This window comes from Penicillium digitatum, chromosome 5, assembly GCF_016767815.1.
Source record: "Penicillium digitatum chromosome 5, complete sequence".
NCBI lineage: Eukaryota > Fungi > Ascomycota > Eurotiomycetes > Eurotiales > Aspergillaceae > Penicillium > Penicillium digitatum.
In genome coordinates, this window is record NC_089388.1 from 1,502,080 (window position 1) to 1,528,378 (window position 26,299).

At 49.0% G+C, this 26,299-nt stretch overlaps 6 protein-coding genes across 6 annotated transcripts; 2 read left to right on the plus strand and 4 right to left on the minus strand.

The window, feature by feature from the left end:
• Window positions 1–763: 763 nt before the first annotated feature.
• Pdw03_1737 (Endopolyphosphatase) lies at window positions 764–2,713 on the minus strand (the record flags this gene model as incomplete). Its single annotated transcript, XM_014681041.1, has 2 exons — window positions 764–2,493; window positions 2,554–2,713. The coding sequence occupies 2 exons, from the start codon at window positions 2,711–2,713 to the stop codon at window positions 764–766; spliced, it is 1,890 nt and encodes a 629-aa protein (XP_014536527.1).
• Window positions 2,714–6,745: 4,032 nt separating this feature from the next.
• On the plus strand, window positions 6,746–8,912 carry Pdw03_1738 (MFS lactose permease, putative; the record flags this gene model as incomplete). The annotated part of the gene is made up of 9 exons (XM_014681040.1): window positions 6,746–6,880; window positions 6,950–7,019; window positions 7,092–7,139; window positions 7,191–7,293; window positions 7,350–7,591; window positions 7,645–7,965; window positions 8,040–8,297; window positions 8,357–8,696; window positions 8,771–8,912. The coding sequence occupies 9 exons, from the start codon at window positions 6,746–6,748 to the stop codon at window positions 8,910–8,912; spliced, it is 1,659 nt and encodes a 552-aa protein (XP_014536526.1).
• Window positions 8,913–10,354: 1,442 nt separating this feature from the next.
• Window positions 10,355–11,568, minus strand: Pdw03_1739 (dihydroxyacetone kinase; the record flags this gene model as incomplete). Its single annotated transcript, XM_066099986.1, has 4 exons — window positions 10,355–10,745; window positions 10,810–10,927; window positions 10,992–11,367; window positions 11,428–11,568. The coding sequence occupies 4 exons, from the start codon at window positions 11,566–11,568 to the stop codon at window positions 10,355–10,357; spliced, it is 1,026 nt and encodes a 341-aa protein (XP_065957713.1).
• Window positions 11,569–12,757: 1,189 nt separating this feature from the next.
• On the minus strand, window positions 12,758–14,409 carry Pdw03_1740 (Aminoglycoside phosphotransferase; the record flags this gene model as incomplete). Its single annotated transcript, XM_014681038.1, has 2 exons — window positions 12,758–14,033; window positions 14,084–14,409. 2 exons carry the CDS (start codon window positions 14,407–14,409, stop codon window positions 12,758–12,760), a joined length of 1,602 nt encoding a protein of 533 aa, XP_014536524.1.
• Window positions 14,410–15,772: 1,363 nt separating this feature from the next.
• Pdw03_1741 (Acyl transferase/acyl hydrolase/lysophospholipase) lies at window positions 15,773–23,759 on the minus strand (the record flags this gene model as incomplete). Its single annotated transcript, XM_014681037.1, has 6 exons — window positions 15,773–16,672; window positions 16,727–17,047; window positions 17,111–21,768; window positions 21,829–22,366; window positions 22,420–22,945; window positions 23,002–23,759. The coding sequence occupies 6 exons, from the start codon at window positions 23,757–23,759 to the stop codon at window positions 15,773–15,775; spliced, it is 7,701 nt and encodes a 2,566-aa protein (XP_014536523.1).
• A 731-nt stretch (window positions 23,760–24,490) lies between these two features.
• Pdw03_1742 (Serine hydrolase FSH) lies at window positions 24,491–25,352 on the plus strand (the record flags this gene model as incomplete). Its single annotated transcript, XM_014681036.1, has 3 exons — window positions 24,491–24,532; window positions 24,589–24,607; window positions 24,673–25,352. The coding sequence occupies 3 exons, from the start codon at window positions 24,491–24,493 to the stop codon at window positions 25,350–25,352; spliced, it is 741 nt and encodes a 246-aa protein (XP_014536522.1).
• Window positions 25,353–26,299: the final 947 nt, after the last annotated feature.

A 26,299-nucleotide genomic window follows, 5' to 3' on the forward strand; every position in this document is an offset into this window, starting at 1 on the left:
TGCTATTCTGCTAGTCGGAGTTTCGCGTGCGATGTCAACTTCATTCGGTCAACTTGGCTATGACGGGCTTGCTACGTGGCAGCGGCTCAAGGCAAAACAGAACCGGGACAGCATCGCAAATTTGCAGGGAATTTTCTTTCGGGATCATCCCCAGCTAGGGTGCCCGGGCCAGACTCTGTAGCTGGGCATCTAAAACTTGCCAGCACGGACTGCCACGCTGGCAGTGGCTGTGATGGCTGTCTGGTGGTTGCGATGGAAATTCACCTCTGTAATGGAAGTGAGAGATTTGTTTAGTCCATTGCGCAGCTTCCACGGATGTATCTTAGACATCGAAGACGAGTGATACATCAATGGTGTACTGCACTTGTGTACTGCAATTCTGTACTGCAATTCTGTACTGCAATTCTGTACTGCAATTCTGTACTGCAAATCTGTACTGCGATTGTGTACGGAGCAGTTGACGTTGTGTTCCCGAAGTTACAGTATTCCAGCTGTTTTACACCGGTGCCCTTGCTGATCACCCAATCAGACAATTCCATGGTATCATATACGGGTAGACGAATGCGAAACTTGGTAATTTGGTTTTTTTTCTTTTTTGATGGTAATTTCAACTCCATTCTTGTGAACTCGGGTTCCATAAACAAGAGCTATCGTCTAGAATGACACCATGGGATAGCAGTCTCCACTGTATAAGCCTGATAGGCAAGCTATGTATTGGGCATGCAAAATTATCCAAAAATTAAAGAAGAAAGGCAAAATTGCCCTATTCGTTTAGGTCATCAACTGGGAATCCCACAAATGCGCGCCTCAAAAAAGTCCGCCAAACGTTGTTCACTGGCTTCTTTCTCCTAGCAGCGGCATCAACATCTTGACTACTGATGTCATCAAGGTGCTTGTCGTCGACTCCTTCATCGCCAATTCTGGCTGCAAGTTGGAAGAAGCTGCGTACTGTGAGGTCTTTCATTTGATACACGTCATCATTTGTGGTGTACTCGACCTCGTAGTCGATACGAGGATCATCGCCTCGTTCACCTGCCGCGATATTTTCATGAAGTTTAGTTAGATTGGAGTAGTATTGAGTGTAGCCAAGCAATGTGAAGGGCTGATTCGAATATGCAGGGCCAGGAGGAGCGGTTGACGAGGGGGGCTCGGGGGCTTTGAACTTGGGTGTCTTCTTCTTGTCCTTGCCTTTCTTTTTCTTCGTTTGAGTCTCAGGGGACATCAGAGAATCGTCGCCGGATTCCAGCGTATCAATCGCGGCATTCTCGACTCCGGATTTTGTGTCGTCAACTTCGTATGTGAGGAAATCCACATCATACGTGACACCGTCCAATCCCGTGACATTGTAGTCGATCACGCGTAGGCTGGGGAAAAAGTTGGGGACCAAACTGGGAGCAACTAACGATACGCTGTATCGTTCTGCCCAGGGGCCTCCAATCTTGTCCAAGAATTTCTGCTTCTTCTTGTCCTTCTTTTTTCCCCTCTTGTAATTCTTCGCCAGCTCAACTCCCGAGAAGTCTCCTGAGTTCAACGTGGAGTCAAGCTCCTCAAAAATGCCGGACGGAGGAGATGGCAATGAGGACCATTGGTTTCGGAGCGACTGGAGGTAATTGGTTTTTGAGCTGGTTGACACCATCCTATCAACCTTTGAATCAATGTTGACCTTGTTGCTATCCTGGAGCATGAAGTGGTCAATGTTCATATGACCGTAAAAGCTGCCGACAACGATGTCACGGTACTGGTGCATCCAAAGCGTATATTTTTGCCAACAGGTCTCATCCCAGTTCTTTTTCTCACTTGATCGGGCCGGGGGCACATGACCCATGAGAATAGCTTTCATGTTGCGACTGCGCAGAATTTTCAACTGCACCCGCAGCCACTCCATGTGCTCGTATCCAGGTTCCGACTTGGCGTTGCATCCATCCACCGCGCTATTGGAATCGAAGAAGTACATGGTGTTTAGGCTGATGACCGCTAGCCGACCGGGAACCACCTCCGTGGTGAACCAACCGCCCTCAACGAAGGTATGACGCTGATCTTCTGGAATGAACTGGTTCCAGATCTCCGCAAAGCGCTTCGTCCACTTGTTCGGTCCCTCCGTGAAGATGTTGTGGGGCATGATATCGTTGTTACCGAATGTCGGGATCACAGGGATCAACATCTTGGGCACGGTATTCGAGGCCTCACGATCTTCCTCCTCGCCAAAAATGCTAATCCATTTTTGAGATAGGAACGCATTCAACTCCATAATCTCATCTGCCGTGCGAGGGAGCTTTTCGTCATTGTCGTGTCGGACAGAATCACCGGTCCAAATCACAAAATCAATCTCATCCTTCAAATTTTCTTCAATCCAGCGAAAGGTCTCGTTCACAAGGGCAAGGGGTGCATCGCAGTCTGTGCCCTCAGCTCCAAAATACCCTGCGGGGCCGTTCCCACGGTGGCACGAGCGATCGATCGAGGTTCCGGGCTTGTAGAGGCGGTCGGGATGAAAATCTGTTGGTCAGCATGGGGTTACACCACAAAAAGCATCAAAGTGGAGAACTGTGCCCTCACCAGTTATATGCAGGAATCGTCCGCGTACAGGTTTGCGCAAACCCTCCGCCAGCTGCCCAGGCAGCTCTGTTGAACTGGTGTGGCCCAACGGCTGTTGCCCCAAGGAACTGGCGGAGATGGCGTCGGCAAAGAGGCCCAGCAGCAAGACGATTGACTGCATAAGTCCTCTAAACCAACTGGTACACCAAGAGAGGAAAGTGGGTGAAGGCAACGCAATATGTTGGGCAAAGATCTTATCTGCGCGGTCACGTCACAAGGCGGGTACGGCAGCCGAACAACTCAAACGCACAACCAATCAGAGGCGGGTGTTCAGTTTTAGAAGAACTGCCCCGGTGGGAAAAGGGAGGACTGTGTAAATTTTCTACTCTCTACGAAGTGCCTTTGGTCATAAAATCCACACACTAAGTAGAGATGGGCTGCTATCCTTAGATCGACATGCTCACGCGACAGCCAATGACTCTATCACGTGTTCCTGTGGGGACCTTGGAGGCGGAGGTAGAAACTCAACTTTAAAAAGGAAACTTGAGAACGTCGATCCTCGAGACAAGTTGGACTATTTGTTGCCCGATCGTACGACGAATTTTTCACATAGTTACTCCCATCTCCTGCGATACTTCCAGTTTGACATATAGCCAGATATCAACTAAAGCACTATCAAGAAATAGGTTCCAAAAAGACATTAAGAAATGCTTCTTGCGAGACTCTAGAATGAATATCCAACAAGGATATCAACATGCTTCCACGTTGTCTTACCAATATAGTCCCTTGTGTGATCAACAGCTAGAAAAAACTATGTTTTTGAAGTCCTACGTCTTCAAGGACAAAGGTCCTACATGCAGCTTAATGCTCTTCTGTCTGTGATCGAACCCTACATGTACATGGAAATATCACGAAAACCAAGAATGGGTGCCGCATTTGCCTATACAGATATAAACGATCAGGTCAAAGAATAAGTTTGGATGGTCTACCTCCCTCTGTTGTCCCAAGTCCTAGTCGCAAAAGCATTTAGCAGAATTCCCGAGGTGTGGGGCTCCCAAAGTTTTCTTCATCGTACATGAGCTTGCTGTCAATCCAGAAAGTTCCAGCGGGTTTGGCTGGCCTGCTAGGCTTCAATTGATAGCAATGGCTTCGCTAAACCCACATTCAAACCCTGGCCCCTAGACTGTTCTCGTTCACTCTCTGCTGATAAATTTGCTAATCTCATATCTGGAACAGATCACTTTAGCTGTTCTATAAGTAGGTGGGAAGATCTCAAGTGGATGTTTTCAGCTTACCGTGAAACTGAACTGCGCCGCTGTCGATACTGAAAGTTAGTTATAGATCCCATAAGAAGGTTTGTTATTACCTTTTTGATTAAAAAAGGTAGAAAGCTCTTGTTGCTGTGAAATCATGGATACAGCTTCGTAGAGACTGTAAGTTGGATAATGGCTACCGCAGTTAGGAAGGAATATCAGCAAGATGGGAGTCACTCAGTATAAGGTATGCTTCTTGATAGCTCACGATGGCAATAGCGGGTTCACAGTATTGAGCACCTGCTCTTAAGCGACCAAACGATTGATAATTCAGTGACTTTATCACACAAGGGACTTTAAGCCAGAAATACCAGCCTCTAGTTAGCCGAGGATGTGAGCCGATCCTTATCTCCGGTTAGTGTCATTCACGACTCACATTCAATTGATGAGAGATGTACCTGAAGCTTATCAAACCAGAAGGAAAGGCATGGTGGATGGGGATTATTTTAGAAAGTTTTGAAAGTGAGAAGAACCGGAAAGATGAAGATCATTGAAGAACTAATAGAAGGAAGAGATGGCAGTAGGAAAAAGAAAGAATGGAGGAGGGTAGGAGTCGTGTATATCTCCATTTCAATAATCCGACGGTCGTTGGTAGGCTCCCTGACGAAGAGTCAAGGAGGGACTCTTCTACCACCTTGCTCGTCGGTCTATAATTGATAAATTGATAAATGTGCTCTTTACAGAGACCGTGTGCTTCAAAATTCTCAACTCACCTGTCAAGGATCTAGATCCAGTCTGGCATTGTTAGACCATGTCACTCGTTTGCATGGAAAATTGACATGTATGAAAGCCCAGAAAGATCTGAATTCAAAGAAATTTCTTTAAGTATATCCAGCCTTTGCAAGACCAATCTCCAAAACTAGCATGGCGTTGTTGATGATGAACATAGATGAGCAGATGTAATATACGCGGGGAAACCAAAAGGAGCGAGGAAGAAATTACAAAGATCGAGAATGCTTGCAGCCATGAAGCTTTCTATATGATTTCAGAGATCACGAAAAGACCACTAAGTACGACAAATAGAAAGTCAACAACGGATACAGGAACAAGGGCACAAAGAACAAACTACCGAGAGAGCATATGGAACAACTGTCAGCAGAGCACAAGCTGCCCCCAAGACTGTAAAATTAAAATAATACGCTGAGCAACTCCTAAATGGGATTCTTTGAAGCATTGGTTTTCCCATTTCATGGTTCCAAGACACCAGATGGAGTTTTTCAATCGTCCATAGCCCTGTGGCTGGCGAATTCGATGCTTCACAGCTAGATCGATTTATTTAACAACACAGACGACCCCCCCCCCCCCTCCCCCCTTTGGACCCTCCCTTGACAACAAAACCCCGTTTCTCAACCAAGTTGCAGGATACATTATCAGGCGATTGTCGATTTTTAAAAGGTTCTTAGCCGGATCAAGTCAAACCCCTGTTATCGTTAAAATACATGCAACCCAGAGCAAGCGTGGATTGTAACCTATCAGCGTCCGAGTGCATACCCGACCCCAGGACTCCAGGATATCCCCCCACGGGATGTTCTTCTGTTCAACAGGGTTTACCACAACGTCTTTTAATGTGCGTTTAAAGACTTGTGAGTTGAGTTTCGGAAAAAAACGGCAAACGGTCTACAAATTCCCCAGCCTCCTTGTGGGACTCACCCCCTTTTTAACAATTCCAGTCATCGCCACTGCCCCAAAATCACGGGTGACTCACGAGAAATGACACGCTGGTCCTCCGTAGGGAGGTCTGGGTGGCTGAACTGACTTGAAGCCCTTGATGGTCCATCTCCGTGGCCTTCTCCGTTCCCGAAATGTTGCGTCCAGAGTATCAGAGTTCGGCCCGGAGCTGTGAAATCAAGGCTTCTCGTCTTTGGTTGAACCTCCAGTATAGTGGCGCTGTACCCAGCGAATTGCGATCCATCTAATGGCTGTATTTGTGTTTACGCACACCCAACGCAACGCACGGCCAGTCCTTTTGGAGCCAGTAAGAATTCCAATGAGCGTTTGATGGAAGACTCGGGTCCAAATATTTGACGAGCCCAAGTATCGAGGGAATGGCAGAGTTTTGCACCAGAATCAAAAGGCATAAGCAAAAGCAACAGCTCCCAAACAAATCGAGCTGACCATAAACAGTTTAGTGGATTGTGGGGGAAGCACCCCAGAGTCCGTGAGGGATCCAGCACGGAGACGCCTCCGCGCCGACTGTAGCTCCGTGTAAACCTTTTGAATTTGCACCCTGCAAAATAATGGAATTGAATGTGGAGGTACGGAAGGCATTTCTCGAAAGGTAATGTATGGAACACGCGATCTTTGTAGAAGTTATCAGGTTGCATCAATAGACAACCCCTAAGATGATTGGACACGTCGCCACTCACACTGCAAGGCGTATTCAGATCAAGCAATCATGTGATGGGCATGTGAAAATGCACATATCGCTGGTCTAGAACCGTTGCTGTAGTTCTGGTCTTGAATTCGACTCTAAGACTAACTAGGTACATTCGAGAAGAGGCTAGCCTCAACTGCTTTTATCGTTTCGCAAGATTCGCTGGCCTCGCTAAGCGGGATACAGGGCCGATCACCCTCTGTGGCGGGGGAGAATGAGATGGTTGGGGAATGTCCAATTCCAGTCAGGACGCGGAGGCATTTGAAAAAAAAGCCACCAACTAAAGGTGTCGATTACTGGCGAGAACAGGTGGCCCCGGGGTCACAAGGTCTGGGGAACTGGGGACTACCCACCCAATCGTTTCCAACGAAGATGATAGTCGCTTTCGTACTTGTTCAGTAGCCCCTGACCATATAAGAACCACATGCTGCTTCGCTGGTCATGAAACTCACCATTAATCACGCCAGTCTCAGTGATCACCCACTGGATCAACGATCAAGATCCTCGATTCCAATCCTCGCACCATATGATTTCTGACAACAAAAAGGCAGTGGAGGAGTTGTACGGTATCACATCCTCTGTTGAGGACCGTTCTCGAGTTGTCAGCGGGTATGGTGAGACTATCAATCATCACGGGGCAAAAACCAAGGAGGTCCAAAATGTTAGCGAATTTCCACAGGTTTAAGCGTGCAGAAGCGATGGTCTAACCTAGACCTCGGGAATCACATAGGCCGATCTTTTCGCTGCGATTGAGGAGACCAAGATCAAACGATGGAGCAAGGAGTCCCTGCACTTGTACTGTAAGTTACGATCGTTCGACTGAGGCAGCAAAAAGTTGCCCCAACACTGACAATTTGGTGTGACTATTGCAGTCTGTATTTTTATCGCATTCTGCTGTGCCTGTGCCAACGGTTATGACGGTGCGTATTTCATCAAGCTCAGAACAAGGTAGATGGACTAATCAAGCATAGGTTCTCTGATGGGATCGATTCTGGCGATGGACCATTATCAAAATGTCTTCAAGACCGGAATGGATGGCTCCAAGGTCTCCGTTGTTACTTCGCTCTATACAGTGTAAGATTTTCCTCCGCTGTGTATAGACAATGGCAGCTAATCTGAATCGTGCCCAGTGGCTCCATTGTCTGTACTCCTGTCAGCGCTATCATTTCCGACAGGCTTGGTCGTCGCAAGTGCATGTTTATTGGCGGATGGGTGATTATTATCGGATCTGTCATTATCACCAGTGCCATGACACTAGCGCAATTTGTTGTCGGTCGATTTGTACTTGGTCTCGGCATTCAAATCATGGTCGTCTCCGCTCCGGCCTATGCTGTTGAGATTGCCCCGCCTCACTGGCGCGGTCGTGCCGTGGGTGAGCTTACAAAGGAGAGATCAGGCCATCTATGAGTTCTAATGCGAGAACAGGTTTCTATAACTGCGGGTGGTTCGGTGGCTCCATTCCTGCCGCCGCTATCACATACGGTACCAACTTCATCGATAACAACTACCAGTGGCGCATTCCCTTCATCTGCCAGTGCTTAGCCTGCGTGATGGTCATCCTCTCTGTTTGGTTCATCCCCGAGTCACCTCGCTGGCTCATCGCCAACGGCCGAAATGAAGAGGCAGAGGCGTTCCTGGTCAAGTATCACGGCAATGGTGACCCCAACGCTCGATTGGTCCGTCTTGAGATTGAGGAAATGAAGGAAGGTATCCGAATCGACGGTATTGACAAGAGATGGTGGGATTGTAAGTTTTGCAATGCTGGTTTCATCAAGACCAGTTGTCGCCATCGCAACTGACCCCCGTTTCCAACCCGTTAGATCGACCGTTCATCATGACCAAGAGTGGGCGCTGGCGTTTCGCACAGGTTATCATGATTTCCGTTTTCGGACAATGGTCTGGAAATGGACTTGGTTACTTCAACGCCACAATCTTCAAGGCTATTGGATACGAGGCCAGCTCGACCCAGTTGTTGCTCAACCTTGTCAACTCTATTGTCTCGGCTGTGGGTGCCTTAACGGCCGTATACTTCACCGACAGGATGCGCCGTCGTCCCGTTCTCATTTTCGGTACTCTTGGTGCGTCTCAGCTGTGACCTCGGATTGAAGCCGGACCAGCCCAGCTAACCAACAGACAGCATGCGCTATCGCCCTGGGTATTAATGCCGGTCTCTTGCAGGAAGTCGCCAATACTGGTGTTATCGGCAAGAACAAGGGCAAGGCTGCTCTTGCGTTCTACTACCTTTTCAACGTGGTCTTCTCATTTACCTACACTCCCCTCCAGGGCGTCATTCCAGCCGAGGCTCTGGAGACAACCACTCGCGCCAAGGGCTTGGCTTTGTCGGGGTTCATGGTTAGCAGCATCAGTTTCGTCAGCCAGTTTGCGACGCCTATTGGTATCCATAACATTTCTACCAACTACTTCTGGATCTTTGTCGGTTGGGATGTGGTCGAGTCCGTTTTCTGGTACTTCTTCTGGTACGCTACCCTATCGTTCATTCCGTTTCGACCCCTCTCGTGTGTCCCTTTCGAGCTAACTCCGGCCATGATAGTGTCGAATCCCAGGGCCGAACGCTGGAACAGTTGGAGTGGGTCTACCAGCAACCCAACCCCGTCAAGGCTTCCCTGAATGTGGACAAGATTGTTGTTCAGGATGATGGTACCGTAACCGAGAAAATTGAAGCGGATGCTTAATCAACGCTTGTCCCATGAGGTCTATTGGTATACCGCCCTCGTGGGTTGGATTTGCTGCCGTGGAAACGGAACTTCCCTCTCAGGTGGTCTCAGGTTGTCTCAGATTGGTTCAGTTGTCTTACTTATCCACTTTTGGCCTTTGGCAGAGGGGGCGGGGAAAAGCTGTGCGTCAAATGGGAGGTCCATCTGTTTCTCGAGCAATTTCAGACGATACCCAACGAATCTTTATCCAACGTGTGCGCTGAATCTAGCGCCACACCTTTTTAATGTCCAGACCCTGGTGTCCCTCATTCAAGCCCGCAACGTGTCCGAGTATGGGGACTGGCCTTAACTACGGCAGCCACCCGAACGGGCATGGATTCCCCAACGACGCCACACCCTGAGTTCCAAGATCTCTTGGCGAAGAGGGCTACAGATGCTGTTATGGCGAAATATCGGGCTGTGTGGACGTAGTCACAATGACATAGACCATAGGGAGGGGATAGGGACTGAGATCCTATACCAGCCTGCGGCTGTATCAAATTGGAAAAGTGTGATGATCTGGGCAGGAAAACGGAAATCGCTAGCTTCACATCGGGTCAAGGCGAAGTCCTGAGATTTATACACTGGCACTCGAAAAGGCAGCACACCATACACGAACCAGCAGATTGTTTTTTTTTTCTTCGTTACCAGCAAATGTCTCGAGGTATTGACATCGTCCGACTCGTTCAGTCTGACGATTGAGTTCCCCCGCATCGACTACAGTCACCGAGAATTCGGATCAGCTCATTGACGGGTCTCAATCGAAACGGAATCAAGAGGCTGGTTCATGCAAGTTATAGGCAATTTCTCCAAAGCTAACTGGTCTTCGCATCGTTGTCCATTTGAGGCTTAGCTCAGCACCCCCTCCCCTCCCCCTCCCCTCCCCCTCAAGTAGTTCAGCCCGAGTGATTTTGTTGACACCACGTCGAGTTTCTTTTCATCGTAGACCCGAGAATGTTCCATTCGAAAAAAAATGGCGAATTTTCGGAAGTGCTTTCGTTCTGCGTCTTCCACATCCCATACTATAACCTTCCTGCTTTGAAGGAGGATCGAGAGCTTCAAACATCTTCAATGGGAAAGTGTGGGCCATGCAGCCTACCAGATGGATGCTTCGTCATTTAATCTGCTCTAGCTTCACTCCCTTGATATATATAAAAAAAAGGGAGAGTTAGGTCTTACCAATTCTCGGTCCATCGCCCCCGTAACTTCCACTGGGGGCCAATCGCCCCGACGGAAGGACTGCGATCGTCATCTTAACATGGTGAGCGTCGACTCTCAATCTAACTTTACAAGGGGGACCCCAAGTGGTTTCTGATTTCCCAGCTACAAATGCTTTTATACGTTGTCTACTTGGAAACTAGATGTTGCCGGTACCTTGTTATGTTTTCACTTCTCGTGTCGATCCCTTAGATCATCAAGTTCTATACATAGACTTGTGCCGAAGTTTTCGAGTCGATCCTCTCGTGTTCTATATCAATCTCAATATGATGCCCTTCCAAGATATCATCCGCGCTAGAATGATCCTGTATACGGATCATCGCCTTTGGGGTCAACCTCCGGGATCGGGGCGTGGGCACAGAGCTTCCGGTACATGGTGAACTCAACTCGTATGCGCTTCGTCCAGTGCCCGTTGTCCCGCCTCGGACCGATCGCATGAGCGATCGGATGCAAGGTATTGATGCCGTGATGATGACGACGTAAGCTTCGATGTATAGCCAGCGATCGTAGTTGACGGTTGCGGTAGTTGGATCATCGTGGGCGTGGGCGAGGACTCGAGTTTGTACTGCTTTCATGATGGATGCGGCCATTGCACTGGATTGATCATGACTTGCTAAGCTGGGGATCGCTTGCGATAGGGTCCGAATCAGGGACTCACAAAATACCCAATCCGAGGAGAGTGACCAAGCCGATCTTGACCCGTAACTGCAAATTCAAATTCCAGAAGATATAGGTGGAAAACACGGCCAAGTAAAGGTCTGTGGCCGAGTTCAACGCTGTGGAAGTTGATAATTAGTCTCAATCAGACATCGACGAGGGCGATAAATGGAGATTCCGTACAGCCCTGATAATAGCCGTAGTATGCTTGGATGTGGACATCCCAGCATTTTCCCCCATCCTTCGTCCAGATTGCGGACGCATGTCCGGGACATTGGACAAATAGAATGATGATCAACATCACGTTGGTCAGGATTTGTAACAGAACGATAACCCACAGTATCACTCTATGTGATCTTCTAGTGCCAAGCAGCCCACTGATGAAGAGAATGAAGGAAATGCGACCCATCGTACCGCCCGCAATACCGAATGTCTGTGTCAAATAGTCGAACATGATCACTTTGGGAACGACCGTTGTGGTGTTGAGGTCCCAGACATGGCGACCGAACCCATATTGAACACACACGGTGATCAGAGCTGATCCGACTAGAGTCAGGACCTGAATTCCCGGCATCAGGTTAGCGTTGATCTTCAAAATGTTACACGGCGACAGACTAACCAACGCGGACACCATGAGAATATCATCCCAGTCAAATTTCCGAATCCTGATTTTCGCAATCACCCTCAAGGCGACTATGACAATGGCGATGGCCGTAAGCGCCCAAATCTCTCTCAGAAGCCTTGGACCGCGGTCAAACATAGCTGATCGAGATGAAAGTGTCATCTCAGTTGAGAGTGTGGAAGTGCCCAACCCTGAGTACAACAAAGATACAAGATAGACAAGATAGACAAGATAGACAAGATAGACAAGATAGACAAGATAGACAAGATAGACAAGATAGACAAGATAGCATGGCGCCAGAGAAACATGGAGTTCCCGATCTTCCCATTCATTGAAAATGGTCTCATCGGAGTCCACCCGGGCATCGGAACTCCTTACTCCGTACGGAGTACGGAATAGTTCAATTCTAGGGCTGGGTTGTCCGATAAGGTGACGCTAACCCCCGAGACTGAAATCTCCGCTAGCATGCAGGTACATACAGATAAGAGACTTGACCTATCAGATCTTGCAAAGAACCCGGCTTTAAAATAGTAATAAGCCCACGAGAGCAAAAAAGTATTCTTCCATGTGGAAAATATTCATCGAGAAACCGATAACCGGGAGATCGCTTCGGGAGATAGTGGGATATTTTAAGAGAGATATCGTCGGCTAAGGCGTTATACGACAATGGTAAGGTGGGTTTTTCTTCAGTTCGATTTTTCCACTGATAACTCCAACCTATTCGGCTATCATCCCCGAATGTGGATGAGGGGGTGGCCTTTTGGATATCATGTCCGTGTCTCCTGACCCCTTTGATCTCCTGAGTTTGCGCGAAAAGACAGCGTGAGATCTACTCCGTAACAATCCCCATGATAAACGTGGCCAAGTGGGACCTAAGGGCAAGTGGACCTTCCCCAAAACAAGGGCCGCGATCGACTGCTTGGCGGCAACTATCACGAAGAGCCTGCTAGTCAAGGTTAGCGTCGACACCAAGACCTACTAGCTCAATTCCAGTGCCGGCAACGAGAATCAAATTGACGAATCCGGAAACTAGCTCTCCAATTATCTATGATACACAGCATCATACGTGGTTGATTGCTGAGCCTTTCGAAGTGTCCTTGACGAAAAATGTCGTGGCAAGAATGTTCGGTCGGAATATAGTCAACAGTCGTCAGAGAGAACGGGATTTTGTGAGGAATTTGATGCCTGGAATGGGACATGAATCAAGTGGGGATAGTAAAATTCCATCGCTCTGTTCGTTCAGAATAATACACTGGTGTGCCATCGACAACATAACCCAGATTTGGGGAACCACCCTCTTCAAAATCCCCCTTCAAACAGGTCATGTTTAGAGCTCCCAGTCTTCAAAGCCGATCCTACCGCGGTGTTGTCTTTTGAATTCCAAAATCCATCGCCAAAGCCGCCGCTCGGTAACAAATACCTTCTCTGTATCTCGGAGGCCAGCTAATTTTGTTGGGTCGTAGTTGTATCCATAATCTGAAATCATTGTCAGATGATGCGCCAAAGATCGCTCGAAGGTGAAAGGTTGTGTGAAAAGATCATTCTCGGAATTTTTGATCTGAGATACCGCCAGGTCATCATGTCTGAGCATTCTGTACTGCTTTCGATAATACGGTTGAACTCTTTGAGAAAAGACATATGACTCGAGCGTGTGTTGCAAAGGGTAGACTGATTCCCACATGGTACGAACGAGGGAAATGTCGTCGGTGGAATCAAAAGCTAGAAACCTGGCAAGACACCAAGCAAATTCGCTGTTTTTGACACACTCAAAAGCTTTGGGGATAGACAAGCCCTCTGATGGACTGTGTGTATTGGGTCCGGCTGCATCTTTAAAGCCATCTCGGAAACCAAGGCAGAACCTCTCGTCTAACCTGTGCCGCGACTGAGGAAACCCAGGGGGCGACAAAAGCAAGGGAATGGGCACGGTGGTAGAAAACGCCCAATCGATGATGCAAGTAACATTATATTGATCATCGACGAATATGTTGCCCATGGTGAGATCTGGGTGGCAGAGTGCAAAGCTGACCGGATTTGTGATACCAGACCATTTGCCCGTATATTCAAAAATCAAACGATTAACAATCTGGGCAGCAATTATGTAGTCAACTCTATTCGCAGCTCCGTCAACCTTCTGTCCAATTGTGACGAATTGATTCCAAAGGTCGCAGGCACTCTCCCACAGATCCTTGTTGGGGTAGTCATTCTTAGCGGGTACCGGTGCCGTAAAGCAATGGTGCGTCAACGGCAGCATTTCGGCGTGCTGGATCAAAGCCACTATGAGACTGAGGAAGAACTCTGTCTCGCTGGAAAAAGGTCCACGAGGAATGCCGGCCAGAGAGTGTCTCTTGTGTTGTAGGTGGCCTTTGGATAGGCATTCTCCAATAAAGAAGAATCCATTTTCTTCAAATAGAGACCCAATTTTGTTAAACCGGACTTGTGCGAGTTTCCATGTAATGTGGCCCAGTTGAGACATCACTTTGTTGATTTCAAGTGAATCTAGACGGTGGGGAATCTCAGTTCCCCCCCACATGGTTTCCAATGTCTTGCCCTGCGCCTTGTTCATCAAAATGTATGGGATCCGGAGAGGATTATTTGGATAGGCACTTCCGAAGATCAGCTCCATGCTACGGGATTTCTTTTGCAACTCGCTTACCAGTAAGAGTAAACATCAGGAACAGGTATGTCTGTGTACGCTCTGAGATATTTGAGCGTAGCAGCTTCGCTTGAAAGAAGTTTCGCGACACTACTATAAGAAAGCTCGGGGTGGTTCTGCACTGGCGAGCGAAGAACCCATTCGAGGCCATCTTCAAATATAACAAACACGGCCCAGTTAAAGCCACCCCGTTGCGGACGTTGATTCAAGTCGCACGTGCACGCGAGATTCTGTCGCATGTCACTCGCGAGTTGACAGAGGGCGGCCACGTCGAACTCATTGTACCTAAAGAGTGGGAATTCTTCTTTTCCCGACATCTGATCCATGACGCTTGGAGCGGGAGGTTGCTTTGTTAGAGACAGTTTGAAAACCACCCGAATAGTGATAAAGCTGTCCTTATGCAAGAGGGGAGTAGCGATAGAGATTAGAATCCCTACCGACAACGTTATTTTCCGGGAGGAAAGAACAGCCCTCAGGGCATCGTTGCCTGAGGAAAAACATCAGATCTATACACGTGACCAGTCTCGGTTGGGAGGAGATGTTCAACTTAAATTCTCCGCCAAACGTTTGTGTGGAGTTGGAGAGTGGAAATCCAGAGTTTTGATTGTTTAGGATGAAAGGTAGACACAGCTCATCCTACATAGGTCGAAGGAGACACTGACACCATTCATTCGATTGTACTGAGACTCGATGCAGATGTAGGTCCCTTCACACGGAACAGGGATCCTTGCAGATGCATCCACTGTATGCACTAAACTCAGGCTGGCCATTCGATTTAGGAGACTGGCGGCCGGTAAGTGATACAAGTATCTTACGTTGCACAGTGCATCAGATAATTATATAAAAATAGGGAGCCAATCTATGCCATAGGGTGCAAATTCCAGTGCTGAAGATTGTCGAATGCCGAGGTACGGATGGTGAAATTTTTGTATCTCCTCAAATGCCGGGTAATCTTGACAGATATACAAAGAGTAGAGTCTAACCATTGAACGCAGAATTTGACGGCATGATCCTTTTTTTTTGGACAACAGATTTTCCGTCAGTATAGTCTTCTCATTTGGCACGCAAATATGGCGTACTTGGCTGAGGGTTCTTTGAAGGTCAGCCTTCCAGGCATCCAAAACTTGATGTCTGTCGGCTTTTCTAGTTGGAGGAATAGAGCGTGGTTGTTGTAGATAAATGCTGTCAAATCGCCGAATTTGGACAATGCGAACTGCTCTTCCGTCTCCGTTTCCAGTTATAAGCCCCCTTTTTGCCCTTGAAAGACTTTCTGGTGAGCCATGGCCGCTATTCTTTTGGTGTGGATAATCAGCTTCACAATTTCCTAGGGCATCATAATCCGTACCAGACTAACAAGCCCTAAGCTTTCCTAGTTCCGTACCTCCCAGTAGCAACGGGGGATTCTTGATAGCTTGGAGCATATTACAGCATTGACATTCCGTTGTTCTCCACTAGTAAAAAACGTAAAATTTGAGAGGAGTCACACTGGCCCAGATGAAACTGGCTGGTTAGTCCACTAGAGATGCACCGATTTTGTATCAACGTTTGAAATTCAATCTTTATACTAAAGAAACAAGACGAACAAAAAACGAAAAAGGGTGTAAAGTACTTGCAATTGCCAGAAAATGACAAGATATCAATAGCTCACGGGATACATTCTCAATCAAAGATTGCACACGGGGAACATATTCACAATTGACTGATTGGGCCTTCAGCCACATCAAGACCCCACACAGCCTTCAGGTCCGGAGTAAGTAAACCCGATTTGTTGAGGATTGTGTCAGAAAGAGCAGGGATGGATTCACTGGTTAGAATCTCCAGAATCTGAAGATTAGCTTCCAACTCGCGTGAAATCCAGTTTCTGATCTCAATGGCAACCAGCGAATCCAGGCCATAAACCGTAATAGGCGCAGCAGGATCAAGATCTTCCATCGGGCGCATAAGAATGCTAGAGATCTTCTTGAGCACGGCAGCTCCAACGACGGCTTCGGCATCTTCGTGAGTCTTCGATTGGCGGATGGCAAGTGCCGGTGGAATCTCGGTGCCGTTCTGTGCAGACTCGGTCAATTCACCCGCGCCAGCGAGAGTGGAGAGGCGCAGCAGGTGCGACAGTTTGGTATCGGTTACCCAGAAAGGCTGTTCACTGGCAGGGGTGGTTTTGACGGCTTCAAACCCAACGACGCAGTGCCCCTCGCACGAAATGTCAAACTCGTTGCGGATTGCTGCAGTCACAAGACCACGAATATCTGTTGCACCGACAGACTCAGTGCCGAGCTGTTTGGAGATTGCCTCGCGCTTCTGGTCGTCGGAGAGATATCCGACTCCGCGTACAATGGGTAGATCGATTGTGGAACAGCGCATCTTGGCTGTCTCGGGGTACTGAGCGAGCGCTGCCATGAAGGTTCCACTGGCTGCGTAGGGGGATTGGCCCATGTTGCCAACAAAACTGGCAGCGGACGAGAGGTTGATGAAGAAGTCTACGCTACCATTAGTGCCTGTCAATGCCCGTTGAATGTTCCAGATTCCATGGACTCTGGGCATCATCACGGTCTGGTAATCCGCGAAAGTAAGCTTTTCAAATAGGGTATCCTGATCGAGGAGTTAGCGGAGGTGCCATTTGATGCTTGGAGTTGAGAAACTTACCCGGAGAACCATAGCGCCGAATACAACACCACGAGCAGGAGGCATGCGGGTGAGGAGAGGAACAAGACTTTGCTCGACGCTTTGCTTATCCGACACATCGCAGCAACAGACTTCCACGTTGATACCCTGGCGAGAAAGGTTCTGAATAGTCTGCTCGGCATTTTCAGTCTTAGCACCACTTCGAGAAACCAGGATTAGATTTTTGGCCCCTCTCTCTGGCAGCCAACTGGCGATGTTGAGACCAATGCCGCCGGTTCCGCCAACGATGATATATGAAGCATCTGCGCGAAGGAGATTTTCGTCTCTTCTAGCAGGATGAACCTACAAACCGAGTAAGTGAAAATCCTCTTCATAAACGATTGTGTTAAGTCCGAGCAATCATACCTTGACTAGAGATTCATCCGTGACCTGGACCACCATTTTGCCAATCAATTGTCCACTTTGCAGCGCGCGGAAACCAACCTCAACATCTGAGATTGTAATAGTGGTGACGGACCACCTTGACTGGGCGTCAGTTTCGACAAATAGCTTGAACACATCACGCAGCAGCCGCTTCGTCAATTTCGGACGCTTCTCTCTAACAAGTCCCAAGTCGACAGATGCGAAGGAGATATTCTTGTTGAAGTGAGCCATCTCCAGCCGAGAGTTAGTAGTAATGTCCCGCTTGCCGAGTTCAATAAAGCGACCAAAGGGTGCTACACACTCGAACGTCGCTTGTAAGGCATCGCCGCTAAGCGAGTTAAGAGCAACATCTACACCCTGGCCAGCAGTGGCGTTCTGGACACCTTGCGCAAATGATAAATCCCGACTGAAGAAAATATGATCTTCCCTCAGTCGGTAGGTTTCTATTAAGAAGGTTTTCTTCTCGAGACTGCCGACGGTTGCGAAAATATTAGCTCCAACGCTCTGGGCAATAATAATTGCGGCTTGACCAACGCCTCCTGCAGCGGCATGGATCAAGACGCTCTCATTTTTAGCCAACCGTCCAAGGTCGATGAGAGAGTAATAGGCAGTACAGAACACCGCTGGAATGGAAGCTGCAGTCTCGAATGGCATATCATCGGGGATTGCCCAGGACCCAGAGGCCGGGCAGCGAGTAAAAGTTGACAACGAACCTGGCGACATTGCACAGACTCGATCTCCAATCTTGAAGTCGGAAACAGCAGCTCCGACTTGGGTCACTACTCCACTACATTCCTGGCCTAGCCTGTCACCTTGAAGCTGGCCCATGGCCATCAGAACGTCTCTGAAATTAAGGCCTGTGCTGCGGACCTGAATCTCAATATGGTCTTCCGGCAAGGGTCCGGTGATTGAAAGGTCGTCTGTGAAGTAAAGCTCGTCGAGACCCCTCCCATCGCCAGCAGCAAGTCGCAAAGCCCGATCTTGTTTGAAAAGCTGCATCTGCGGGGGTGCATCTGGTGTCTCTTGCTGGACACTGAGATTCAATGGGTCGTTGTCAATCAAGCGGGGCACGCAAACATGACCATTTCGGACAACAAACTCCCAGTCGTTCTGGCTCAATTGCGATGTTTGGCAGAAGACTCCGTTGAAGACATTGAGCATGTGCCTCACGGCCTCGGAATCGGGCATTTTCTCCCGTTCTCCCAGATCAAGCGTGACGAATTGGAGGCCAGTCTCTGATCTCACAGTGCGAGCAAGGCCGATTGCCATGTTCGCGCCAAGGGATTCCAGGTCAGATTTGGTATGCCGAACGACCCACAGCAGACCTCTAGCCCGGCTCAGAAGGCGCTGCAGCGTCTGGAACTTTTCTTGCGTGAGATGCGACAGGATCGAGCGATCCATTCCTCCAAGGAAAATACACCATTTCCCGGTGACATCAACCTCATCAGGGTCAATAGCAGTGATCGGGTCAACACCGGTCGTCTTCCGAAGACCATGTTCAAGGCTAAGGGACGATACGCTGCCGAGCGAGTCAATGCCGAGGATCACGATATCCCCGGCGTTTGTGGGACCGTTTATTGGGCCGGTAGCAGTGGAGGTCATAAGACAACCGGATTGGAAAGATTCTCCGGGGTATTCCTCAATACACAGGTCAACTCCAGAGAAACCATTCTCCTTCATCACGTTACTCCATCCTTTGACGGTGAGTAGTGGTCCTTCGTTACGGACTTTATCATTGGCCAGCCACCATCCGGGAAGAAGGGCGAATGGGAAGTGGCGTGCCTTGGAAACCGTTTCCTCGATGAGTAGAATCTTACCACCAGGCTTCAAGAGAGTTCTGATATTTGACATAGTCTGGCTCATATCGGAAGTAGCATGCAGCACGTTGCACGCAATAACAACATCATAAATGCCATCACAAAAGCCTTGGCTCATGGGATCGGCGGACACGTCTAGGGTCTGGTATGTCATGAGATGTCCCCAATTTTCGAACTTTGCCTTAGCTTTCTCAAAGAAGCCGGGGGAGATGTCAGTGTAGGTGTAGTGCCTAAACCGAGGCGTAGACCCCTCTTTTCCGCCACCCAGACTCTGCAGAATGGGCAAGGTGGCACCACCAGTTCCAGCACCGATCTCAAGGATGTTGAGTTCGGGGTTTTGGTGAGCCATCTTATCGACACAGACAGAGGCGTTTGCGTAGGCCTCTCGAAGAGCGTCAAGGTCACGATAGTGTTTGCCAATCCCGTCGTCCTCCAGTAGTACAGTTAAGGCGTCTACCTTGCCCCTGAGAATTTGAGGAAGCAACTCTCCCACTCGGAATGTCAACTCACCTGCCCCATTGACGGTGCTGTTCTGTTCGAGAACTTCAAGGGACACGGAATTTTTGACACGCGCGTTTCGGCAAGTATTCTGGGCCCAGCGATAGAATTTCTGGTGGTGGGGTTGAAAGGTTGACACCTCCTCTTCTGTCACACACTTCACCATCTGTGCGAGGTAGTGCTCTGCCACAGATTCGAGCTGGTCCATTCGTTCAAGGCCTTGCGCCGTGTCAGTTTCGGGGCGAGGAAGCTCTCGATAATCTTCGGCAGAGAGGAACTCGAAGCATGGCTCGTACTGAATCTTGTAGCAAATCTGATCAGGTGAAGTGTCCTTTGAGCCTTGATTATCGTTTGATACCGGCACCAAAGTGACACCACTGATATCGATGAGCAAATTCGCTGGGTCGCTTGGGAGAGTGGCGAAAATGCGGTTGGTCTCAGGATTGCTTGCGGATCCATTTCCTGACTTGTGACCATATAGTTGGAGTACAGTACCGGCATTGAGCTCGTGGCACAACGAGACAGATATCTGCTTGACATGCGACGGCACGTGGGTAACTCGTGGCCCAGGCTCCCCGTAACCACAAAGAATCCACATCACTTGCGTGCACAGATCAAGTGTAACAGGGTGCACAAGGCAGGGAGTCTCACACATGTGGGGCATCGCTGCCCTCGTGTCTGGGATGCAGAGGGTAGCCATTGCTTCATTATCCCTACTCACAGCGACATCGGCTAGTCCTTGGAAAAGAGGACCGTAACAGACACCTCCATTAGTGATGTTCTCGTATAGGAACTTGCTGTCCACGGGTACGTTGCATGAGTTTCGCATGTTCAATACTAGGTTCGTGAATCGTGCGGTATGTTCGAGCTCTTGCCTAGACCCATCGACTGGGTTGACATCTTTGGCTTCTTGTACCATAATGAAGCCATTACAGTGCTGATCCCAACCTCGACCTTCTGCCCATGAGAAGACTTTAAACTCGTGCCAGCCAAGTACTGATTTGCTTGGAGCCTCCGTTCGCGATGGTTTCAAGCTGAGCATTGTCTCCACTGATGAGTTGTCGGGGATGGTGAGGACACGGCTAATGAAGATATCACGGAGATTAATCTTTCCAGGAGTAATATTGTGCAGAGAGGCGTGTTGTGAGATAGCCTCCATGGCCATAGCCAAGAATCCGGTCATAGGATACACAGTGCGGTCATGTACTCTGTGCTCACGGATCCAAGGATGGTCTTCTACGCGAATGAGATTCCTCCATCGAGGCTCAAGGTCAATATTCTCCATACACAATGAGCCAATGAGATCACTGCGAGGGAGTTGGCGATGGAAATGGTTATCACCAAGCCGTGAGGTAAACCAGTATCTTTCTGAGTGGTTCCACGGGTATCTAGGTAGATTTGTCAAAACAGCAGGTTTCCTACTCGATGTTCTCAAGTTTGGGAAGTTGATGGCCTGGAAGTCAAGGTTCATACCCTGCGTGAACAGCGAGCCAGCAAGGTTTTGAACAGCCTCGATATCATCAACCTTCCGTTTCAAGGTGTAGAGGTATTGCACATTGGAGTTCGGGGCGTACTTCTGGGCAATTTCTTTGACAGCCGTTTGGAGCGCAGGGTGTGGGCCGATTTCGACCAGTGTGCTGATTGATTTATTTCCCTGGCTATCAGTCACAAGATTTTTAAGACCCTCCACAAACTCCACACGGGAGACCAGATTATCGACCCAATAAGAGGCGTTCAGAGCGCTTCCTGGGACCAATTTTCCATAAACCGTTGAATAGAAAGGAACTTCGGAGTCTCGTGGCGCAATCTTCCCGAGCAGCGATCGATACTCCTTTGAGACAGTCTGCATGTGGTGAGAGTGGTAGGCAACCTCAACCTGCAGTCTGCGTGTGAAGATTCCTTCTTTGTCCAGAGCAGCCTGCAAGTCGCCGATAGCTTCCGCATCTCCAGACAGAGTAACACTTGACTCGCTGTTCACGCAGGCAATAACAGCCCGGTTCCCTCGCATGGCATCCAAAATTTGCTGGATATCGGAGGCGCAGGCTCCGACAGCCAACATGCCTCCGTCAATAAACTTGTTGTTTGCAACCATATTTGCTGCGACACCTCGAGAGTATGCTACACGAACACATTCTTCGAGGTTCAAAATACCTGCAGCATAGGCTGCTGCGATCTCTCCGCTGGAGTGACCGACCACTGCCTTGGGGCGAATACCCCAGGAGGAGAGCAAATCAACTAAAGCTAGCTGTAGTGCTGTACAAGCGGGCTGGCTCATGTAAGCGGCAGAGATGGAGCTTGCGCCGGGATCAGTCAAAAGCAGTTCCTCTGTATGCGAGGTTAGAATCTGGCAATATCGCAGTGCCCAGTGTTGGATTTAAGTCATACCTATAATTGAGAACGCAGCACCGAGCGATTTCAAGCAAGCATCCACGTCTTTCATGGTCTTGTGGAAAACCGGGTAGGTGCTCAGAAGTTCTTTGCCCATACTGTGCCATTGCGCACCTTGTCCAGTAAACACAAAGCCGAGAGTGGGCTCTTTGGTAGAACGAACTGGCACTGCGTTGGTAGCTAGAGAGGCAGTCAACTCCTGCCCAAAGATTGCGGAAGATGCCAATCTCCATGGCAGGAATGTACGTCGCTGTCCTAGTGTATAGGCCATGTTATCCAGAGTGCTGTCGTTGAAAACGACTGGGTAAAGGTCGAGATACGCTGCAATGGATTCTCCAAGCTGAAGAGCTGCTTGTTTATCGTACGCGGAGACAACGTACAACTTGCGCTTGAGAGGGTCATTATTTGCTGCCAGTTCGCCTTCGTGCCGGGGACCACGTTGTAAAATAACATGAGCATTGGTCCCGCCAAAGCCAAAGTTATTCACGCTTGCGTATGGTTTGCCACGGGGCCACGGCATCAGCTTTTTGGGAACCTAGGTGGATGTTTAGCTAGGTTCGTTCATATCAATTCAGTGCTCCATCTCACCTTCATATTCCAACTTTCCATGGGTATTTCATCATTCGACTTTTCGAAATTGCAGTTTGGGGGGACGAAGCCGCGCTCAAGTGCCAGTGCCGTTTTGATCACAGATACAACGCCACTCGTTCCTTCTGTATGACCGACATTGGACTTGACAGATCCTACAAGCAATGGCTGACGTGAAGTCCGCCCTTTTCCAAAAACGGCGTTCAGTGCAGTGGCCTCGAGTGGATCACCAACTTTGGTTCCGGTGCCGTGGGCCTCTACAAAGCCTGTCAAGGACGGGTCTATCCGTGCCTCTTTATAGACTTGACGAATCAATGCCTCCTGTGCTTTGCCATTTGGCATTGCGATACCTCTGGTCCGTCCATCTTGATTGAGGCCACTGTTTATAATTACAGATCGGATGGCGTCTCCAGCAGCCTCGGCGTCCTCGAGGGATTTCAATATAATACATCCAGCACCTTCCCCCCGACCAAAACCAGTGCCCCGGTGATCAAATGAATATGAGCGACCAGTGTCGGAAAGTAGTCTTTGAGGCAGATCAATTAGCTAATGAATTTCATGAGCACTGCAAACCACACTTACCTGGAACGCGTCATCGAGACGAAAGCTTCGGGAATTACGTTCAAGTGGCATCCTCCCACAATTGCCATGGAGCATTCGCCGCTCCGAAGACTCTGAGAAGCGAGATGAAGTGCAGACAAGCTAGAAGAACAAGCTGTGTCGACTGTAACACTAGGACCATTTAAGTCAAAATGATATGAAATGCGATTCGCCTGCAATGCCATAGCTGTTCCAGTGGCAGCATACATGGGGATAGCAGAGATATCTCTGGTATTGTTGATTTCGTAGTCGGGATATGAGCCGCCTGCAAAGACTCCCACCTTTTGGCCCGCAATCTCATGGCTCGGGATACCTGCGTTCTCGAGCGCTTCATACACACACTCAAGGAATATGCGCTGTTGCGGATCCATTGATTGTGCCTCTTGAAGTGTAATATTGAAAAAGGGCGCATCGAACAGCGCGATGTCTTCTTTCAAAAAATGGGCTCCTACCGGGTTGAAAGAGCCTGGTCGATCGGGATCAGGGTGATAGAAGGACTCAGGGTTGAAGCGGCTCTTCGGGATTGGCGACCAGGCACTTCGGCCTCTAGAACAGAGGTCCCAAAACTCTTCAGCCGTCGAAACGTCTCCTGGAAGACGACAGGACATGCCGATGATGGCCATTCGCTTCGGAACATTGCCAGTGGTATTATCGGGGACATCAATCGGCATTTCGTGCAAAGTGACATTTGTGATCCCGGTAACTGGTGTTCCAGTCCCACAGGGTTGTTGAAGGCGCATCTTTGATCAATTCAGTACCTGGTTTCAAGATGTCGAATTATGTACCTGGCGGTATGATCACCACCAACGTCCAGCAAGTGTCCAAAGAAACAAAGATCGATATGCAAGAAAAATCAAACTTATGGAATAGTACAATGATGGAGTGTGCAAAACAGGCAATCAATTCAACCAAGTACTTCCTGAAAGGCGGATGGTAAACAATAAGGGGCGTCAAGATGGTGTGTAGTAGAAGACAGACCACCCTTGCATGATAATCCAAGCGTGTGCGTGCCGATCTCTATCGAGTGGCTTCCCAATTGGATCAGGGGATCCAACCTTGAATCGAGTAACGATAGGTCCAGAGAACTTGGAAAAGCCCATACTTGCTTTCCTTAATGACGAATCGAGAAAATCGTGGTCACATAAATGGGATCATGGATCCTCTCTGCATCAAGTCACCACTTATTTCTCATTTGGGGTTTCCCAATGAGGATCAGTAGATCTGATCTTGCCCTTCTGGGCCATGTCATTGCGCTGGGTGGGATGGTGTTTTGTTCCGATGCCCTTGCTAAGGCGAGGGTGCGTACTTCGTGCATTCCAAACATAGGGGCAAACCCCCCGGGGCCCAGGCAGATTCCCAACGGCATAATTTGTCGGTGCCTCCTCGCGTAGAACAGCGTCTTTATAGAACACCCCGGGTGACATTCCACCTCACGTTTTTCTCCGAAGATATTCCCCAGCTGATAATCGCGATGAAATTTCTATGCCTTCCAGGAGGCTACTGCAGTGCCAAGGTAAGCCGACCCTTTTTGTTGCGTGGAGCAAAATCATTTGGTTGACAACGATTTAGGCTCTCAAAACACAGCTAGGTAAGTTGACAGTTGATGCGATGAATGTTCAAAGAGAACGTTGGAGAACTAATGGTGAGTCCCAGGCCCATTTGCTGATGCCCTCGCGTCCAATGGAAACGCCAGCTTCCACTATACGCAGGGAACGACGGAGGTGCATGTTCCCCCCGAATTTGCTGGGTTCTTCGGTCCGCCGCCCAACTACACTTTTCTCAAAGTCGATGGGCCTGCACTGATTCACACGAACATGAGTGATTTCCCGAAACGCGACACCCCGGAAGAGGCAATGAAAGCCGCCGCAGAGGCGGCAGGTGATCCCACATTCTCGTGCATTATCGAGGTCGTGGACAATCTGGTTGGCATTCTTGATACTGAAGACGACATTGATGGGGTGATTGGATTCTCTGAGGGGGCCCAAATTGCTTCGTCACTTATTCTTGAAGAGCAAAGGAGAGAGAGAGAACTTGGTCGGACACCTCGATTGAAATGCGCGATCTTTTTTGGCGGATGGCCACCATTTCACCCAGTGACTGGAAAGCTTCTTACAGCCGATGACTACAGCAAAGAGCCGATCACTATTCCCACCTGCCATGTTGTTGGTGCATCGGATCCGTTCCTTGATGGATCCATGGCACTATACAACATGTGCGATCCAGACAGAGCTGATCTGTTTGATCATGGTGCGGGCCATTTAATTCCAAGAAAGAAGCAGACTGCCGAGGAGATTGCTCTGGTTGTACGCGAGATGATCAACTGTGTGGCTTGATTTGTATAGCAACGCACCAAAAAAAAACATCCTCCATGCACATCATGTTCAGCTATATAGATAAATTCTGCATCTCCTCACATTTGAATCTACTCCAACAGTGGTCTTGTCTCCGCTTCTTCTTCCTCCTCCTCTACTTCAGTCTGACACTCTGTCCGCCTCCATTGAGGACAGAGACTAACCAACGATGCAAGCCTCCAATCCCAACCTCGCCACTTAGATGAACCCTGCCCTTCCTCGTCGGGTTGATCATACTCTACCTCCTTCAAACGCCATCGAGTCCAGCGCACAAGCCACACCAATCCAACCCCTAACGCGCCCAACGCTACCGTCCCAAACACAGCACCAAACACCGACAGGACAGTCACGGTACTAGCGTGGCACCCAAATGGGGTAGCTCTCAGTTCCCATCTCTCTTTGGAGCCAAGGGGACAGATGTTCTCCGAGCCAAAAGGCGCAAATATCGGAACACGCGATGGGTTAGGAACACAGGTCGAGGACTACGGGCGTAGCAATCAATAGTCAGCTTCTTCCAGCACGGAGCAGAAGATCATGGACTATTTTGTGCTGATCCAGTCATAGCAAAAAGCAATAATTGGAGGTCCGGCGCAGCTGTGGGCTTGAAATCCCTTTGCCCATTCTGGGGGGCTAGTGACGCAAGGGAGTAGGTTGTGAAATGAATGCGATGGGAAGCTTGCACATATCGAATGCAACTGATCGGGAAGAGAGAGAAGGGGAGAATCCAACTTGACTTCAACGAGAAGCTAGTTATTGATGGATGTGACTTACTATAGCACACCAGCTGCAGTCGACATCACCAATCAGGCAACTTGAACATGAATGACGACCCCAGCAAACATGAAAGAGTGGGTCACTGAGATCAGGCTCGGTCAGGGAGAAGCTGGAGTTTCCCTCGAAGTCGTTCATCACTATCTACTCCGTAAGGA